This window comes from Lagopus leucura, unplaced genomic scaffold (genome assembly GCF_019238085.1).
Source record: "Lagopus leucura isolate 7727_CA_CO unplaced genomic scaffold, USGS_WTPT01 Super-Scaffold_100030, whole genome shotgun sequence".
Taxonomy (NCBI): Eukaryota; Metazoa; Chordata; class Aves; order Galliformes; family Phasianidae; genus Lagopus; species Lagopus leucura.
In genome coordinates this window covers 2,489,199-2,509,220 of record NW_024962281.1, presented here as the reverse complement: position 1 = coordinate 2,509,220, position 20,022 = coordinate 2,489,199, and the positions used below count along the sequence as shown (strand labels likewise).

Below are 20,022 nucleotides of genomic sequence, written 5' to 3'. Positions count from 1 at the left end.
TACATTTTGAACAACAAAGAACTCTTTATTTTACAAAACGTCTTTCACCTTTTCAGTATTGCCTTTGTGGATGTACTTCATGCTGCAACTACTTACAGTAAAAACATGATTTGCAGCAAATTAAAGGTGCTCAACCAGTTCCAATCGTTTGATTTTTAAGGTACAATATGTAGTTGCACATTTGATTCTCAGATGTGGTCCTTTATTTGCTTTAGTTCGTTGAAATCACAGTGAGAACCTCTCATCGACTGCCTCAGGCCACACATTTCATGAAGGTATTACAAGCACAAGTGTCCTTTACTGCAAAAATCTTCCCTTCCAGTGAGCCAAAGGCTAGTGTTTCATTTATTTACTTGCTGCTGTATGTGAAGGAGGAACTCATAGTATGATAAGGCTGATTCAGTTCTGTCTTCAATCATATTCTGCAGAAAACTTGATTTCAATGGGCTGTCATCCCTTCAAAATAAAAATAAGTGCTTGAGTAAAATAAATACTCACCAGAATCTTCAGTGCTACACATTCAGAACATTACAGATCAAGTTCAAGATATTTCCAGAGCTCAAGAACATATGAAAGATCTCAAGTAGCCCTTGTGAATAACCCCAACAAATACACTCCTCAGAATTCATTTTGTTATCTGACAAACAAGATTCATCTACGACATTTTGACTGTCTTAGTCTGCAGAAGTTCCAAATCAAAGACAACTCACACCTGCTGTTAAGTACAGCATTTAAACTGATAAAACTTGTATTAAGAAAGTACAGTACACAGTGTCCAACTACGTGTAGTAAAAGGTCCCAAAGGTTCTTAAAAACACTTACTTTATTACATATAGGATAGGAAAGAAAGGTCTCTGTTCTCGCAGCCAAGAAATAAAAGCTATTGTTCTGATGGATTCTGCAGTTTCAAGCTCTGGGAGATGAGTCTAAGGTGTAAAGAGTAACATTAATACATACATTATATTTTTCAGGAAAGCAGCAAATGCAACACCTAAAATAGCCCAACTCAGGTACAAAGAAGCCCCAGACACACATTGTGATGAATAGCTTTACTCTGATCCCTTTTGAAAGGGCTTGAAGCAGTGAAGGACACAGAAACTACACCTGCAATTGACTACAACAATGTCATGACCGAGTGATTGCCAATAGTTGTTTTACTGCAGGCAGAACAATTTCCCACTGAATCTCTGAGTCTGATATTTCCAAACATTTGTAGTAGGTTGAGTTCTGATAAACTTCATCACTGCTAACCTGTACTTCATGTCCTTACATGGGAAGATTTACATTTTTTTGTCTGGAGAAACTCCAAGAGTTTCAAGAGCCAACAAATTATTTTTTTCCTCTTGGATCCAGGTTTATAGTGACCACTAACTGGAGGGCTAATATTTGAATACAGCATTCTAATGCCCATGCAGATAGCATACACCAAAGCCAGCACATACCATGTTCTGTGGAATTGACCCATAATTTGGAACTCCAAGGACTTGGCTGATAAAGATCTGCCCACAGTTCTTCCCAATCCACAGAAACATCACCTGAGAGGTAAACAATAACAATCATCTAATGAGAAACTACACCTCAGCAACCTTCCACACATTTTGAGTTCTCAGCAAGAACAGCAAGTTAATGTAAATTGGAATACTACATAAAATCAGCACCACAACTTACAGAGCCAGCATCCATAAGGTAGGCACCTTCCCTACTCAGTTTCTCCACTGATAGCTGCAGAATGGGTGGCTGAGGTATGGTTCTGTCATTGATGTTGAGAGCTCCCTAAAAAGGAAGAACACAGTTCACATCTCCATGCACTGACACAGGCACAAGAACAGAAGGTTAAATAAGAAAAGGGTGTATTATATTGAATATTGAAGTTAGACTGCATAGTTCCAATTACATTTCAAGTACATGAATTACTACTAAACTTCTTAATATTTTGAGGTGTGCTTCATGGTCATCTTCATCAGTTCTACATGCAACTACTGGGAAGATGTGAAACACTGCATTTGAGCTCTGTAGCTTAAATGTGGAGAGCATCAACAGAATTTTCTTTCAACTTCACATAGTTCAAGCCTATGGGACCAGCACAAACAGGCCATGTAACAATGCAAGTGCTCACCTCATCTGTGAGATTATCAACTCTGTACAAACAGGGGTGTGTCATAAGCATGAGGTAAACAAGAGGCTGGTTTTTCACTTGACACATGCTAAAGATGCGTTCATCTAGACGTGCATTTGTCCCAGTTTGAAATGCTTTCTGCAAACAATCAGACATTTGACCATTAAAGACCATAACAGACTCCAAGACAAAGAACTACATTCACCACCTGTCCGAGCATGCATTATCTACTCAGGCCTAAGAGACAATCAACAGGCTTCATTCTACACTGACCTTTCTAGTCACCAAGTTCTGGGGGAGCAGATAAATTGAACTTCTATCTTGAGAGAATTTTATTTGTACAAGAACACTGACAATCTCTAAGATATCTCAGTATTCTGACAAATATCAGACTGGTTTTACTAAGGAATCCAAGTCAAACAGCTTCTCAATTTTGAGTCCTGTGAAAGCACTGGAAGAAGACAGATGCTATTTTGTACATTGATGACACGCTCTTTTCCTTCAGGCTGTCGTGCTAAGCACAGACAGTTATCCTCCCCTGGCACAGCCTCCTTTTATCTCTTACCTGTTTTAAGAGTGCCAGCACATAAAGTGGGAAGAGCCGTAGCGAACTGGGGGCCATGAGACCAGGCTGCTGAATGCTCAGCACTGACGAGCGGTAAGCAGACAGAGAATCTATCACAGCATTGACCAAAGCGTCGCGAGCGTCACTCAAAGTAGCAGAAACTGATCGATCCACAGCTTAAAAAAATAAACATTTTTTGTTTAAAACCTTCTCCACCTTCATGACAATACACCAGACTACGTCCAGGTGATTACATACAACTGGGCTGATGCTTCACCTGGGCCAAGCGTTAAAAACAGAGAGAATCACTCCTTTTACTACCATCGCCCAGAGCATTACTGCTGGAAGCTTTAGGGATGCCATCCACATACATCCAAACAAGCTCTTATCGTGCTTACCCATATTGGCTAACAGCCCAGTGATAGCTTGTACATCTGCCCCCAGGTAGACATCACTCAGTGTTGTTACAACAGGTAAGCACATCGTGTGGACACGAATCCTCCTCTCACCTGTAAGAAAATTAAGAGCTGGAGAGTCCAAATACTCCAAAAACTTCTGTTTTTTGAAGTAATTAGAGAAGAGCTACTAATTATTCAGTAACTTTTACACTTACATACTTGAATCACTTGGATAATTTCCCCATTAACACTACCAGCTGATCTGTGTTTAACCAAACAGGCAAAAAAAATACTAAGATTCAATTTTGTTTATCATACAAACAGGGAAAGAGATTCTTTTCAGCAGCTTTTATAAACTGTTCAGTTTTTAGGATTAACCTATTCACAAACCAGGGCAGGTTCCTCAGGAAACTTTGTGGTCTGGAAGAAGCAGTAACACCAACATGCAAGAACATCACAACTGTTGACATAGGTAAAATATTTTGCTTAAGTCACTGCAACTGAATTATAGCTTATAACCAACCAAAATGACTTCACTGAATATTATACCTGAATGTAAGGAGTTTCAGCTCACAGAATATAGATATCTTACCTTTGCTAGATGTGTACAGGAGAGCTGACTGAAAAGAAACAACCTGCATATCAGTAAGGCTTTCTTCTACTGACATTTGCACAGCATATCCTGCATCTGGGTTTACATTGGGCAAGGACAACAAGTCTGTGGATCGCACAAAGAAGTTCCCATGGAAGGTGTGAATGGAAAGGCCTAAAAGATAAGCATTAGGTTGAATCAATTTTATTTATAACCAGATGTGAAACACAGACACCATTCACAAATACAACATCACTGTTAGATGGCTCTTAACTAACCATTTAAGTTTGTATTAGGTCAAAACACCAATCAATCATTCCCAAACAACAGTGAATACTGCCTGCTCCTCCCCCCCCCACCATTTGCTCCTGCCCCCAAATAAACACATACAAACCTTTGGTGCATCTTATCCTCATGACAGCTTCAAATCCAATCTTCCTAGTTAGATATCTTTTCAACTCCTTCTGCAATTTCTCCACCTGGACAGGGTTGTGTTTGTGATGATAAGACTGGTAGTAATAGACACTACCTGCAGAATATCTTGATATACAACCTGAAACAAAAGGATACAGTGTCAGAGCATCTACAGCTGCTGCTATGTTTTTAAATATACCAGAGGAATGTGATATTTCCTTTAATTACTACACTGTTCACATGTGAAAAAAGCTTTGTTACACAGTCAGCAACACGCACACAGATTCAGCTATATATTCAATTATGGATATAGGCATGGCCTGAAATTACAGGTACTCTGTCACTTCAAAGTTTGGTTACATGGAGAAAAAAAATATTAAAAGCCTATTCCAACAATAGTCTTACACTGGTGGTAGAAAGCAGAAAAGGAACATTTCAACCAGGATCACAGAAATCCACTCAGTAAGGGTCAACATGGATGCTAGATCAAGGAAAGACTGAAACACTGCATTCTGTTCACAGTGCTCCTGCTCATCAAGGATGAATTTGCATCCTGACACGCAAGACTTCTTCACACACTGAATGCTAATCTTCAACACAGAACCCCTGGAGTTACCTGTCACATCACAACTTCATACAGCTCACCTAGAGAAGCCAAGTCAGAATACTGTCCACTAAGAAGAAACAAATCCACTGCGACCTGTTGTCCTGAGCAGTCTAAGGCCAACTTCTTGTAGAAATCAGTTGATGGTGTCAGGTGTATGTCCTGTTAGCACAAGGGAGTATTACAAGACACAAAGGAAATAAGATTAATATATTTACTGCTTATTTTCAGGGCACTAAAATTAATCTTTTATCACTATTTCAGTAGCATCTTTAAAAAACAGGCAACTCAAGAGCCATACGTACATACAGAACAGGGCTATCAGTTCTCTTAACCTTTTTAGCTTTCCTAACCTTTGCAGTTGCTCTTTGGTTTGGCTCTTCTCGAGATTTCAGTGCTCCCATTCCCACAGATGGAAGCTGTGTCTGGAAGACAGAGATTCTACCTCCAGTAGGGGACATCAGTTTAAAGGCTGCCTGCAATGCAGGCCCAAGAGCACTCTGAGTTTCCAGGGACTTGGTAAACATCTGTGGCAAGCTCTTCAGTAGATCTTGAATTAGCTGCAAGTTAGAAAATAAAATTAAGACAAAAGTCTTAGGAGTTTTCTTCTTTATCAAGTTTATTACTGAGTCATAAATATGTATTAACACTTCCAGTATTATAGCAGTAGATAAATCCCAGCAAAAGTAAACTATTGTCTTGCTTTAGATTGTTAAATGTTTAAAGCCAAGCAGAAGTCAGAAGACTTCAAACTTGACATTAAAACTTCAGACATTAAAGAGCACTAAATGAAACCATGAACTGTCAAGCACATCTCATTACATGCGTGTCATTTTCCACCTAACGCAGCTCTTACCTCTTTATTTTCATTTAAATTTACTAATAGGTTTTCTGGCATTGGTATAAATACATCTGGAAGAAAAAAAAAAGTGTTAATTGTTTCTTAATGAAACAGAACAGGCTTCCCCAAGTTTTATTTCCCAACCATTATCCCTATTAGAAAAACAAACTGCATCATTGCGTAAATCCATACAAACATTAACCTTTTTCCCCTGATAAGCATAGCTGTGGCTACACTGCCACTTCAAAATAACAGCTGAAAGCATTGAAGGATAGAAAAATCTATTAAATAAAAATGCACAGGAACATTTTCAAGAGTGCTTCTGCTCCTTAACCTGAGTAAAAAGCGCTTTGAGAATATAAGCAGAACATCACTAAACAGTCACTGAGAATTTGTACCAATTCAGTTTTGATCATAACAGAAATTTAGGTAGCTACACAAACAAAGCTACATGTTGGGAAGGCTGTTCTCATGTTTAAGTCACAAACAGCCACAACTTGCTCAGACATTCAGAGCTTTGGCAAGAAACCTTCCTCCACAGCCATTAACAGAGAGGATAATGACTGGTCTGCCAACACTCACCACACATATGCTTTTTTCAAAGGGCTATCAAAAGCAACAGCCATTAATACACACTAAAGCTATTACTGCATACCTTCAATATCTGAAACTATAAGCATCTGAGGCTGAGAGAGACCTTCCTGAAGACTGTAGAAATGGATCGTGCTGTCAAATGTTATGAAGCCTATTTTTGTTCTCGTGTTCCCAGGAAGCCTAAAAGAGTCAGACAGATGGTGTTCAGTAAGATGAAATTTCATTTCTGCAAGGCTTTTTTAAATACATTCGCTGTACCTGTCTAAGGATGCTAGCAAGTAGCTTAACAGCTATACTGCAAACACTTCAGTCACATCAGATTAAAAACAGGAGCTTGTAGTAGAATCACCTAGCAGACATTCAAGACTTTTAAGGCGAGTAATAAAAATGGATTAATAACACTTAGAAAAAAAAAGTCTGTGGTTCCAAACACAGCAATAAGTGCTTGTTTTGTTTTTCTCATTTCAATTAAAACCTTATTCTAGAATCTAGCCTTCCAGAAGAGAAGCCATAAGAGCATGCTGTGCTAAGACAATTGTCCTACTTAACACTGGACTTTGAAGACTTAAATTGTAGCCCCCTTTAGAAGTCTGCAATGGCAATCCAATGGTTCCTTCCAGAAAGGAACAACACCTGAATAATTCTGAGTCAGCTTTCAGTATTTTCCAATGCTAGTCAAGTAGAAGGATGGATACATATCTATATTTTAGCTTTTACAAAGTACAATTGAAAAGACATCATTAATACATGTACTCTTTTCTGGGATTGACAGCAGATAGGAAATGAAGAAATGCACCTCAGTGTTGCTTTATATACTGGTGCAGCTGTGACAGGAACAGAAATGCAAGAAACTGCTGGGCAGAAAGCAGTGCCATGTTAATGTCTATCAGGTTCCACGAGGAAAAGAGGACATTAAGAACAAAAATATTACTTACAAGTCAAGATTGTCCAACAAAGTCTTGCAGACTGTATTCAAGTATCCTGTCTCTATTGCATTATGAGAGACATCAAATACAAAGAGGTACACAGGTGGCTGAGGTGGACGTAACTAAATGAAGAAAATATTACCTTTGATTTTCAAGGTGATTTTTATTAGGCTGTGATAATTCCACTGCAAATACAAATGATGTCAAAACTTCTAAATACATTTCACTTATTTGGTAACTCTGTAATTGTGGTTTCCTTTCAAAATGCCCACAAACACCCACATGTTCTAAATAGAGAACACTAAGATCATAAATGTTCATAAAAGACAACCTATTTGAAGTAACACCCAAGGCTTCTTAGATGTACTTCAAGCAGCAGTAGCTGCTGTAATGAAATGGAAAGCATCCTCTATAAAGAGGATTTTTTTTCCTGACTTCCCTGTGGAAATAAAACAAAGGGAGAGAATAAGTCAAAGTAAAATCTCACCATGTATTCAGATGGAGCCATAAATTCAATCGTAGCGTTCTGGACTTCGGGTCTTTTATGAGGTTCCCCATAAACTCTTGTCACAGGATTATACATGAATTCTTCAGGAACTGTGCAAATAAATTAACACATTACTAGTCCACAATAGCATTAGTTGTGCTACAATTTAAAATTCAGCTCTTTTGAGCTCATTGTGCAATGCTACTTGTAGCACTGGATTAGATGTGGCAGCAACTTTGTCAGCTGCAAGGGTACCATGGAAGACCACCACCAAAGACTCAGAGTCTTTGCTGGTGGAGAACATTTCTCATGTCCACAGAGCACAACAGATGAGCCAATAACACTGAGAGGGCCAAAACTGTGATGGCATCAAAGGATGAGGTATGAAAGCTCAACCACAGCAGTTTAAAACAAATAAAATTTAAACCTACCATCGTTCACTCTATAGCACAAGTTGCATTTCCATCTCCTTTGGTCTAGAAAGCTGACAAAAGGATTAATGTATGTCCGGCAGGAACGACATCTCACAATAGTACTTGAAGTAACCACTGGCAATTGCTGGAAAAGAAAAGCTTCCTATTTTAAAACATCAACACTACAGCCCTTCATCTATGGCAATCATCTACACTGCAGTTCCTGGCCACTCAAAGCATACTTCTGCCCATTTCTGAACCCATGAAGCACCTGCACAAGGTTCCTTAACAATAATACTGGTTGGAACCTAGCTCTAATGTTTTTTTTTGGCTGCATATTCTCCCCCTTCAAGCCTCTACAGTCCTTAATTTCACACTGATGGTGTAAGATCAAGATCTACAGCAAATACAGAACAAACATCAGAATCAACACCACCATATCCGGCAAAATTCCTTCACTTGTGGAAAACAGCAACATTGAGAAGATGCACTGATAAATTCAAAGTATTCAGGGAGGACAGTCAAACCCCTTTCACTTTGTTAATGCTTAACTACATTACAAAAAAAACCAATAACAACTGTCACCTGAGAAAATACAGCCAACTAACAGTGACATTTACTTATATCTTCATGTATTTACACGTGTTGCCTCTAAGCTTGTTTTTTTCTGAGGTTTGGCACTCTTGTTGTTTGTTAAGAATCGAGGCTTGAAAGTTTAAAAGTGGCAGGGAGAAAAAGTCTCAGATAAATGACAGCGAAACAAATTTTAAATGCCAAGATTAGCCAACACAGCTGCCCTCCTTTTGCAATTCATTCGCCAACTACAGTGATATTTCAGCATTCAAAGTTCTAAATATTTGTCATACCGATAAGTCTTTGAAGGGATGAAGCAGGAGCCCTAAAGGAAGCTTGGCTTTATTCAGTAAGGCCTGAGTTTGAGGAATGTTAGTCAGAGTACAGCGGAACAACCTACACAGAAGATAAAGGGTTATTTTGATTACTTTCAGATAATAAAATGATTTCAGTGGAACATAACATCCTCCACGTTTTTCAGAGCTGATAATGGTGAACATCCACTTCCAAATAAAATACCCTCTCCAACTCTGTCACTGTTTCATTTTAGTCACAGTGTATATTTTGAGCTCTTTCATTACACTGTACAGACACTCTTTATGCAGCACTGCTGCCACTTTAGTGATTCAAATCAAAGGTTAGCCCAACAATGCTCAAAGTTGCAGCTAATCTTGATACACAAAGCAGAAAGTTGAACCCCTTTTTGAGATGGCCTTATGCACCGATCTGAACCAGCAAAGTTTAAAACAACAAACAAGTGCACAGTTGTAACTCCAGAACTTGGTGGTTTTCACAAAGGCAGATGTGCACAACACTCGTGCAAACCTGGCACGGCTGTTTGTGAGCCATTTCTCAAAGGTGCTGCTTCCCTGACCTCTTTGAAAAGGCTTGCAAAGCAGGAGGGCCTGGTCGTACGTGGTTTGGTTGGTTTGCTCAGGGAGATTATTCCAAGTACAAACTCTTGTTTGACATTCCATTTACTCCATTGTTTCAAATGGTTGCTCTCAGTACAGACGTAAGCTGTTTCTGCATTCACAAACTTCTTAATGTACCTCCCTCAAGTAAGTTAACTCTTATTTAAGATCTCAATCACACTCACTGCCAGCTACACCACAAAGTTTTTACACTCTACCTATTTATAGTTGCCTTGCAAGCAATATGTTTTTACTTGTATTTTCTACACAATTTCCTGGTGACAGAGGCTTAGAAAATGCTCTTAGCAGCAGCTAAGAACCCTGACAAAGATTGTGAGGGTTATGAGATGCTTGTTATAGATCTGAAGACAGAGTTACTGTCCTAGACAAAAACAAAGATAGCAGGCCATTAAAATTCTGATGTCTGCACCAGAAAATGGTCAGCTCTGCAACTGCCTCAATCTTGAATCCAGAGAAAGGAATACAAGTCAGAACTATTTGTCAGATTTCACTATCTGTGGAACACCTCGTTACTATCTAATGAATCCCATTAAATTATCTTTAGATTCCCAACGAAAAGCAACAGCAATTGGATACACATGCTTCCAAAAGACCTGCAGTAGAACACAACTAGTTAATTAATGCTATGTTACTCATTTAAGCACCATATTTTGACAGTCTCTTAAGGCCTTAGCAAACATCTCCCAGATCATTTTTCTAGAAAATACATATAAATCTTTTCTCTAACTGAAAAAAAAAAAGTAGCTTACAAAGAAACCCCAGTTTTTGATCCCACACCCAAGGGAACCAATGGCACTGGCTGTACTATGACATGAGAAATTAGGGGACAGTTTGAAGACCACAATGTCAACGGCTAAAAACCAGTTATCAGTGAACTTAAAAGTATAATAAATACATTCTACATTGTTCCCTCACTTCAGAGCTTTAACCACTTACCACCTTTACCTTAACAGAGTGAAGCCTGCTTTCAATCTTTTTCAACTCACAAAGTTAAAAATATTAAGTTACATTTACAACTAGTGATTTATTTCTTTTGATGAGTTACAGCAAATGGATAATCTTACTCTGGGTTACAGTTGAGCTTCTGGATGTCTTCATGCAAGTTTGGGACAGGAGCCTGGAGAAGGGTTGTAGGAAGAATATTTCTTTCTTGAAGAAGATTCACAGGTCTTAATCCCTCTTGCTGTAAACTCAGGCTACCCAAAGATGCATTTAAGTGATTAGTGCCTAGGGGAGGCTAAAGTCAAAATTTCACAAGTTAACATTGATTATTTGGGTGAAACAGTCCACTTCAAAAGCAAACATTTTTCTTTCAAATTTTGAGTTTACTGTCATTGTATTATGTTTAGAAATGCTACTGCTGCTTAGGTTTGTAACATAACAGAGGTTAAAATTACCACAGGCATACCACAAAACTCTTGGAATACAGAAGCCAAGCTGGCAAAAGTATTGGCCAGTTTGGTTTGAAAGCACAGGAAAAACATACTTCAGCTAGCAATATGACATGAGGTATGAAAAGCATGCCTATAGGACATCTTAGAAAACTAATAATTTTTGAAGACTGATGTTCTAAGGAGATTTAAAAATAAGACTCTTCAGAAAGAGCTAGCATCATTTTTCTAGACTGCTAACAAAACAACAAAAAAAGCATAAGTTTCTGGTTATGTCTGTCATCTTGAGCAAACTGCACACCAAACTGTCACCCATAACCCCACAGAGATACAACACAGATCACCACACTTTTCTTTATTCTTTATTCAAGTGAATTGGCTTAGTAACATGAAACAAAACAAGAACTTCACCTGGTGGAAATGTTTTGATCCATCTGGATATTGCAAAGCAGATGCTTGCACTCCTGGTGCTCCAGGTGGAGAAGTATTTTGGTAGCCTGGTGGCAATGCAGGATAAGAATAGCCTACATTTCTATTCATCTTCAGATTTGCAGGTGCAGAAGGATGTGGGGTTGCTAGAGGCAGAAAAGACATACCTGAAATGAACTGCTGAACTGCAGGTTGGTCAACTCATTATCAAAGAAGGACTTTTTGTTGTTTAATTTTTAAGTGTAAACAAGTGACAAGTGCCATCAATTTTGCAACGCTAACTGCTTTAGAATTCTTACATGTCAATGTCAAACTGTCAATGCCTCAAGTAATCACTTTTAGTTTCAAGTCAGACATTAGATAAAGTAGACATCTGTACCTAAACACCTCAACTTCCATCTTTTCCAAACAAATCTCTTCTTAAACAAATTACTCAATGGCAAAGATTTTTAATTCCCAAACCTTACCCATGAGGCCACCTCCTTCTATTGCATCATAGCTGTTTTGGACCGCAGACCCATCGCCAGCAGCAGATGTAGCATCACCTATTAAGGAGGAGTCCAAGCAAAAATTAACAAGTTACAAACAAGTTGAAACAAGGTAAGTGAGATGCAATTCTCTTTGCTGAATGTATATGCAGATCAGCATAGTTTTGATCTACCTTTGACTCAGGGCGAAACTCGATTAAGCGTACATCTTGTCCTATTTCTCACATCCTTCCTTGCTTCCCCTGCTGACATGACCTCAAAGGACATTCAGAAAAAACCTACAAGCTTTCTCAGGGAAAACATGTGAAGGTCTACATGTCTGGCTGAATGATCTGCTAACATTACATTAGGCATACTTCATAAATTCCAAGCTAATAAGTGGGAAATTGTCAGGGCACTTCTCATTCTCATCAGAGGAAGGCTCTGTATGTTGGCTGCAGTTCACAAAGACTCTTGGAATTTAGGTACCAAGTTCCCTGACTACTTTTTCCACCGATTGCACATGGAAACATCAAACTCCCTTCACTTTTACACTTAGTCCAGTACTGTTTACAAACCATCAGCAGTTCTGATATGGTCACACAAATTCCACTTGAGATAAAAACCTTGAAATCGAGTGTGCTCCCAAAGGACAACTGGGCTCGTTGCCACCAACTAACTAGACCAAGCTGTGCTGGGCTCCACACAGCCTGGCCTTGAACACCAGCAGGGATGGGGCACAGCTGCCAAATCCAAATTCAACAAAAAAGAGCAAATTGTTTCTCACCTTCTTGATTTGTAGCTGAATGTAGCAGAGATTGTGTGTTAGGTGCTCCTGCTGTCACTGTGGATGGCCTAATTAGAGGTGGACCACCAACGGGAGGAGGTCCCAAAGGTGGCCTTGAGGGAGGGTGGAGAGGTGTTAAAGGCTGAGTCACTGGTGGAGGTACAGATCCTGTAAACAGATTAGTTTTAGTTCAACCCAACTGAAGGCAACAGAAGACTCAGAACACACAGATCGAACTCTAGATACGTCTCTCATTAACATGATACACAGCATGAAATAAATCCTAACATGCACACAGGTTTTACAACTTCAGATTCTTTCTGCCATGCTCCTGATAAACTGTGTTCCTGTAGCTGTTAACCACAATCCTTTAGTTTTTGGGTCTCTGTTTGGTATTTTTTTTTCCTCCTCTCTTCACAGTTCTTGGTAAGAATTTTAAGAGGTACAGAAAGCATCCTGATTTCTATTACAAAGTCTGGACATCATGAATTTTAGTACATCCCCAAATTAGACAGCATATAACAAACTAGAAGAGCCTAATGCAGATTGCTTCTGACAGGAAGCTCACCTTCCACTTCAATAACCTGATGCAAAATAGCAACGTACAGATTCTGCATCTGTAAGAGGCTGCCACAGGCTGGGCAGGCAGCTGGCAGATCTTGGTTTGAAGGATGAGCATAATCAGCACAACCAGATAAACTCATTTTAAAGTGAGCACCGTTCCACAGAACGCTACCAGGGAAATTGCTCGGGAAGATTCACCATTCAAAGGAGATAAGAATTCTCTCTCATAAGCCATTTCCCAGGATTTCTCATTGCTTACCATTTTAAGCACTGACTCCAAAATATTATTTCAATAAACTGTCATGCAATTAGCTAGGCATATATCAAGAAGTCAGCATCAAGAAAAACATTTAATGAAGCTAAAAAGTATTTCATCGGATTCGCTTTAACACGTAAAATATTTCTATGCTTGGTTCCTGTTATGCTCAGAAAGCTGATTAAAAATACTCTAATAGCAAACAACAGTTTGGCAAAGTAAAAATTGAGTATTAAGGTGGGTTTCCCACAACACTTAAAAGTTACATTACGAAGTTACTTAATATTATCAAAACTTTACAGCTCAAAACACAGGAGGAGAAAACAGAAGGCAGGCTGCAGAAGGACCAGCTTCTTGTATCTTGCACTTTCAGAATTCTTCCCAAAGACTGACAGTTCTGATCCAGTCGTAAAATCTGAAGTGGGGATGAAGTTCTTCTTTCAGCTGCCCTCTATTTCAACAACACAGAATGCTTCCCAGTTTTCTTCCCAGGCTGTGCTCAAGCTGGTTGTCTCATCCTTACTGAGGCCATTCTGAGAACTTTCAGAATCAGTCCACAGAAAAGCCAGTGAGATTTTAAACTGCAGAAAAGCACACTAAATGCAACCAATTTTCATCTGGGAAGTCCATAAGCCCTCACGTGACTGACGCATGCAAATACTCCAACACTCCAAGGAAAAAAACCAAAGGCAACAGAAACAGCCTTACCCACACACAGCTTCCCAGAACAGAAGTTACCTGCTTCAGCCACTCAGGCAAAATGCAACTTCTGCACAAAAACTTCTATTGCTCATCTAAAGAACCCACCCTGATGTTTATGATATGCATTTTTTCAAGTATTTGTTTTGACAGCCTAAGCAAAAGGCTGCTACAGAGTGAATTTTATTACCAACATCATTTTTTAAAATGGACACAGAGGTGGACACCAGCAGTCAATTAAGAGAACATTATCAGAAAGTTATGATTACCTGGCTTCATATAGCTGTTCTGAAGCGAAGGACCTCCTGGAGAAGCAGCATACTGATAACTTGCTGGAGGATTTCCTGATAGCAGCAGCGGTGGCTGAGCAGGCCCTGTCCCTGCCACAGGAGCTGAATGGCTTGGTTGAGCTGCAGCTGGGTGGCTCACAGGAGCCTGGCTGTACTGCCAGTTGGGATGCATTGGCGGGCTAGCTGCAGGAGGAAAGCCACCAGGAGATGAGATAGCAGCTGAGTTTTGCAATGCAGGTGGCAGCACTTGTGGCACAGGACCTGTTTGTTGCACCGGTGAGCCAGATGGAGGTGCTGCTGGTGGCCTATTGAGAGTCTGCCCAGGTCCTTGATAACTGTTGAACTGAGAAACATTCTGAGAGCCACTGTAGTTATACTGTCCAGAAGATGGATGTGGAGGAACCTTTGATGGCGTCTGAGGCGAGTACGGTCCTGGAAGTGATGGGCTGTATCCCTGGGCATCTGATGAACGCATCATTTGATTTTGAACAGGACCTAGAAGGAAAAAACCTTTCAGTCTGCATTGCATATTGCTTCTGAAAATAAGACGTGACTCTGGAATTTTCCTTCCTTGGATTCTTATTAGTCCCCAGGCCACAAAAGACAAGTAACACAAGGGTCCCAATTTTGATAGCATTTTGTTATCAACAGCTGCAATCTTTCTAATTATTATTATTATTTTACAGTGACTTCACAACCGTGCAGCTCACAAAGCGAGTGGCTGAACAAAATCCATGCTCTCTGCAATTCACACAGGGCTATTTCCACCTTCAGAAGCACTCAGAAGGCCATCAGCCACAGAGGCAATGTGTTTGTACACAGCTGGCAGGGGCACCAGGGAGCAGTGGCAGCAGAACCCGTCCTTACATCCAGTTTAAGGACTGGCACTGACTTAAACCTCATCTTATAGCAAAGATGCAAACAGGTTCAGCTCAAGTCCCCATGCTATTTCTCGAGTGACAGAGCTAATCCACAAAAGGTTCTGCAGCTAATTTTAGTGAGAGCTTCTCATGCACATACAGCTCACATAACCAACTGGTCAGGAACATGGAGTGAAGGATAATTTACCAAAAAATAATTCACCCATCAAGAAAATAAAGCTTGACAGTGCTTCGTATCTACTGGGTGCCACAGCTGAACTAAGCTGTAATCTTTTCCATTTTTTCCTGAAGTGATCAACTCAAAACAGCAAACAGCACCAGCAGAGCATCACCAGATTTGTCTAACACAGGAACACAGACAGTTCTGTGAGCTTTCCAGTACATTAAGAGCACCATCAAGAAGGATGATGCTGCAGGTTGTTCATACTGCTGCCACAAGAATAATGTTGCAAGGGCAACATTTCCAAGCAAAATCATTCCAGCAGAAGGATAGATAACCCATGCCACAGCTAGACACAACGTACACAAACACACCAAGCACTTTCCAAGGCTGTATCATTTATGTTAGCCAGCCACCCTGCTGCACTCCACCCCTAAGCACAGTCTGAATGTTAGAGACAATCCACATACACAGTTATAAGCATGAAATCCAAAGAGATCCTCGCTGTAATTTTGGTGTACAATTCTTCTTTGCTACCCTGTACTACTTCACAGATTTCCAAAATTATTTTTTGGGGGGAAAAAAAAAAAAAAAGAAGAGCCTAGAAAAATAAAAGTACTTAGCTTCTAGATCAGAAACCACAGCAAGATTCAACACATTTTCAAAAGCATGCTATGAAGATGAGCACATAGACAGACATATATTTTGCATACAGGTACCGGAAACAGCTGCCACCAGTATGAAATCACAGAGTTTCATTTAATGTCAAAATAACAGCTGGTTTCTTAGCTGCCTTTGCTTACCAGAACTTTCCAGTTACATTTTAAGAGCAGAGGAAGTTCACATTTCCAAGTTGACATAACTTTGAACTCAGGCACACACGACAGTTAAACAAGCTAAACAACACAGAAATACCTGAGTGAGGACGAACACTGCGACTGCCACACAACTCCTCATTCCCTAGAAAGCCCCAGGGTGCAGTTCAGAGACAGCTGTCACCTCCCTGAACACTGCATCTCCATGCTAACTGCTTAGCTGGGGTTCTACTACAGCACTGCTGACCTCATCCTCGCTCTGCCTGTTATTTGTGCATGAACAGCACACACATATTATTCTCCAGCCATTAGTCTCAATAAGCTATCTGCCATTCAGTTAGGAAATCCAGTTATAGCTCACTGGCCTTGCAATGCTGCTCATAAATCTTATTAATTACTAATGCTTTAAAATCAATGATGTCCAAACGAAAAGCTTGCAAACATAAGAATTCCCACAGTTCTGACTCACCTTTGAAAATTACCCTGCAGCATATCAGATGGGTTTTCAAAAACTGATTTACAAAATGAATTGTAAATTTAACTTGCTAGCTGTACAAATGACTAAGGTTTCTTATGTAATGCCAGGCCCCTGACTATATCACAGTATATTGATATAACATTGCAGTATGTTGCATAAAAGATACAGAACAAATAGTAATTAATTTTATAGCTTGATTATTCAGCTTAGGGCACGAGTCGGTAGCCTGGTCAGGAATCAGAGTATTTAGCTCTCTTTTTTCCTGTTTGAGGGATAATACTGAAGATAAAGCAATGACAGTGAGGTGAAACCCAAACATCAAGTGACCTGATCTTTCTGTGCCACTTAGTGATCAATTAGATTTTGGAAGCAGCATTCTAAACTTCAACTTCTGTTTTTACTTTCTGAAGTCGTAAGTGCAAAGAAAAGCCTCAATAACCTACACCAGTGGAATTCCCCCATAGGCTGCTGCTTCTTTCCTGCACTGCTCCATGAAGCCAACAATGAAATCAGCGTGGACTGAAGATCTAAATCAAAACAGCAAAGCCACCAACACTCAGCATACAAGAGAAGAGTTAGTAACATAAGAGAGGCCCCCAGTCTAACAGTGGAAGACAACTCTACACAGACAAGACCATAAGAAATTTCAAAGAGGTCAGGAGCAGCACTGAAACACATGATAGCTGCTCAACAATTTTATAAAAGCAAAGAATGAGCATGGAAGGCTATGGGAGCCACATTCTCTGCTATACAGAACCTCAGTGTCACTTCTCTGCAGGCCCACCAACGAGCACATTGCTCTCACCAGTCACAGCATCTCCAGCCCCAGGGAGAGCAAGGCTGAACACACTCCATCACGTGGCAAGGACCCCCAGCAGCACCCCATTCCACAGGGCCTTACCCACTGCTTCCAAGCAAACCAAGAGCAGGCCAAATCCAAAAGCTTTTGAAGCTCTGCGTGGCCTCAAAGCACCATGCCAGGATATGAAACTAAGACAAGCGACAGATCCTAAAAGAATTTCTCCATCTTGCTTACATTTCAGACCTATGAGCTACAGATTATCGATTTGCTTTTCAGTGAAGAGAGAATACCAATCCTACAAAAAAAACAACAACACAAGTGAAGTGGAGGAAGGCTGTTACTAAGCAACCCGATGCTCACTGCCAAACCATTTCCAGGTCAGCGTAGGGTGCTGCTGCTACAGCCATTCACTGTCAGGCCCAGCATGCGAGCTCTGGGAGTTACCTGCAAACAGGAAGGTGAGCAACAGGTTGAGAGAAGATCTGATGCCATTATTACAGTTCATCATTCTGCTGGCAGCTTTCTTTCCTCACAGACCATTGTAAATGGTGTAACAGCGTTCTCTAGATTGCTTTTATAGAATGTATTTTCCTGAGGTAGCCTTGGATCACAGCACCTTCTCAACATATTTTATACATATATCTGTATACTGTAACTGATTAATTCTACCACCCTGTGTTTGCACAACTTTAGATTTCATCTCTTCGGTTTTCATACAGCTTTAGCCTGAAATGTGTCTTCCTGCTACTACTACCTTGCAACAACTTGTACTGTGTGCTTAGTCTGACTACAAATCAAATATAAAATGATGCCAACACGTAAATCATCCCACTTGGTTACTCCATTAGTTAACATTCTTTCTGTACATTCTCTGCCTAGACTATAAACTCTCCAGAACAGAGGCTCTCTTTTCAGATTTATGTATCCACGTCCCACACTGCTGACCCTATGAGCTGCAATACACTTGTTTTTAAGATGCCTTTTCAGAAGTCATAAGCACTGGGAAAGAAGAAGGGGGTGACAAGTCAAACCATTTAATTACCCAGCTGTAAAGCAGGAAAATCAAAAGAGCTCATTATAACTTAATTGTCTTGATGCAGCATAACCACTAAAACACATAACCATCCAATTAAGGAATGAAGTTCAGGGGATGCTGGAAGTACATATGAAGTCAGAAAACACTTTCCAACAGCACAGATTTCCACACATGCAAAGCAAACAGAGACAAGGCTGCCTTTGTGCTTCCTTCTTGCTAGCTCAGAAGGTCAGCTAGCTATTTGGTATCACCTTCAGCATCTGGCTTCAAAAAGATGTATTTTGAGTAGAAGAAAGCAGTCAAGGCTTTCCTAGATCAGGATGTACAGAACAAGACAATATTGGCTTTACATGACAGACAAGATAAAACACAGTGAGCGAGTGACTGCCTGAGCTCAGCAGGGTCCTCCTCCGGGCAATAAGCTGTGCCACATGTACAGCTCGGTTCCAAAGGGCCAGGCTCACTTGGCTGTTGCAGTGTTATCACAGGTGGGGACACGGCCTGAAGTAATGACTAACACAAACCATTTAGAACAGAACATTTTGAGCTAGAAGAGACCCACATGGATCGCTAGGCCCAACCCCCAGCCCTAAATAGGACCACCAAAAAAAACCAAGCCCTATGGCTGTGTCATCCAAATGCTTCTCAAACTCCAGCAGCTCGAGGCCATGCCCATTGCCGCGGGCAGCCCATTCCATGCCCACCTCCCTCTGGTGCAGGACTCATCCCTAACCGCCCGCCGCCCCTCCCCTGTCGCAGCTCCACGCCGTTCCCTGGGGCCCCACCGCCGTCCCCAGACGGCAGAGCTCAGCGCTGCCCCTCCACTGCCCGTGAGGAGCTGCAGACAGGCAGCACGGCACGCAGCACGTTTCACCTAGCTAACACACAGATTTCCCCGTCAGCCCACAAGGATGTTCACACCACTAAAAGAAGTGGGAAGAGGGTCGCTTTGCCCCAATAACGACCCTCCGAGACGCTGCAAGCAACGCACACCGCTCCGCGTTTCCCGACCGGAGGCCGCCCCGCACTGCTGCGTGACGCGGTTCCCCCCGCCGCCAGCCCCGCTGCCTGGGGCCTACCCTCATCGCGGGCCGCCCGGCGCCCCGGGGACGTGGCAGCACCAAGGGAGGCGCCGGGCGCCCGAAGGCCTCGAGGCGGAAGCAGCACCCGCCTCCCCCCGCCTCGGCTTCTCTCCCAAGCGTTTCGTCCCGTCTCACCGTTGCTGTAGGGCTGCTGGCCCGCGCCGTTCTGGCTACGATAAGCGGCGGCGGGCCGGGCCGGCTGAGCCATGGCGGCGCTGAGCCGGGCCGGGCCGGGCGGGGTCGGACAGAGGCTCAGCGGAGCCGCCCGAGTGGCGGCGCCCGGCCCAGCGCTGCGAGAAGGGGCGGGGCTTCCGCACACCGGAAGTACGGGGCCGCGCACGCGCACTACGTACACGTGGCACTTCCGGAAGCGGCGGCGCTGCAGCAAGTGGGCGGGACGGGGCCTCTTAAAGGGACAGCCGAGGGG

General features: G+C 41.5%; 1 protein-coding gene across 1 annotated transcript; it reads right to left on the bottom strand.

Moving 5' to 3' along the window:
- On the bottom strand, window positions 1-19,835 carry SEC24A (SEC24 homolog A, COPII coat complex component). Its single transcript, XM_042881521.1, has 23 exons — window positions 19,731-19,835; window positions 14,321-14,836; window positions 12,533-12,700; window positions 11,746-11,823; window positions 11,261-11,424; window positions 10,523-10,695; window positions 8,817-8,919; window positions 7,969-8,095; window positions 7,538-7,647; window positions 7,060-7,172; window positions 6,186-6,304; window positions 5,546-5,601; window positions 5,043-5,249; window positions 4,731-4,851; window positions 4,066-4,224; window positions 3,672-3,845; window positions 3,080-3,190; window positions 2,682-2,857; window positions 2,117-2,254; window positions 1,669-1,773; window positions 1,443-1,535; window positions 823-926; window positions 1-456 (listed from the first exon to the last, which is right to left on the bottom strand). Exons 1-23 carry the CDS (start codon window positions 19,801-19,803, stop codon window positions 342-344), a joined length of 3,303 nt encoding a protein of 1,100 aa, XP_042737455.1. The 5' UTR covers window positions 19,804-19,835; the 3' UTR covers window positions 1-341.
- Window positions 19,836-20,022: the final 187 nt, after the last annotated feature.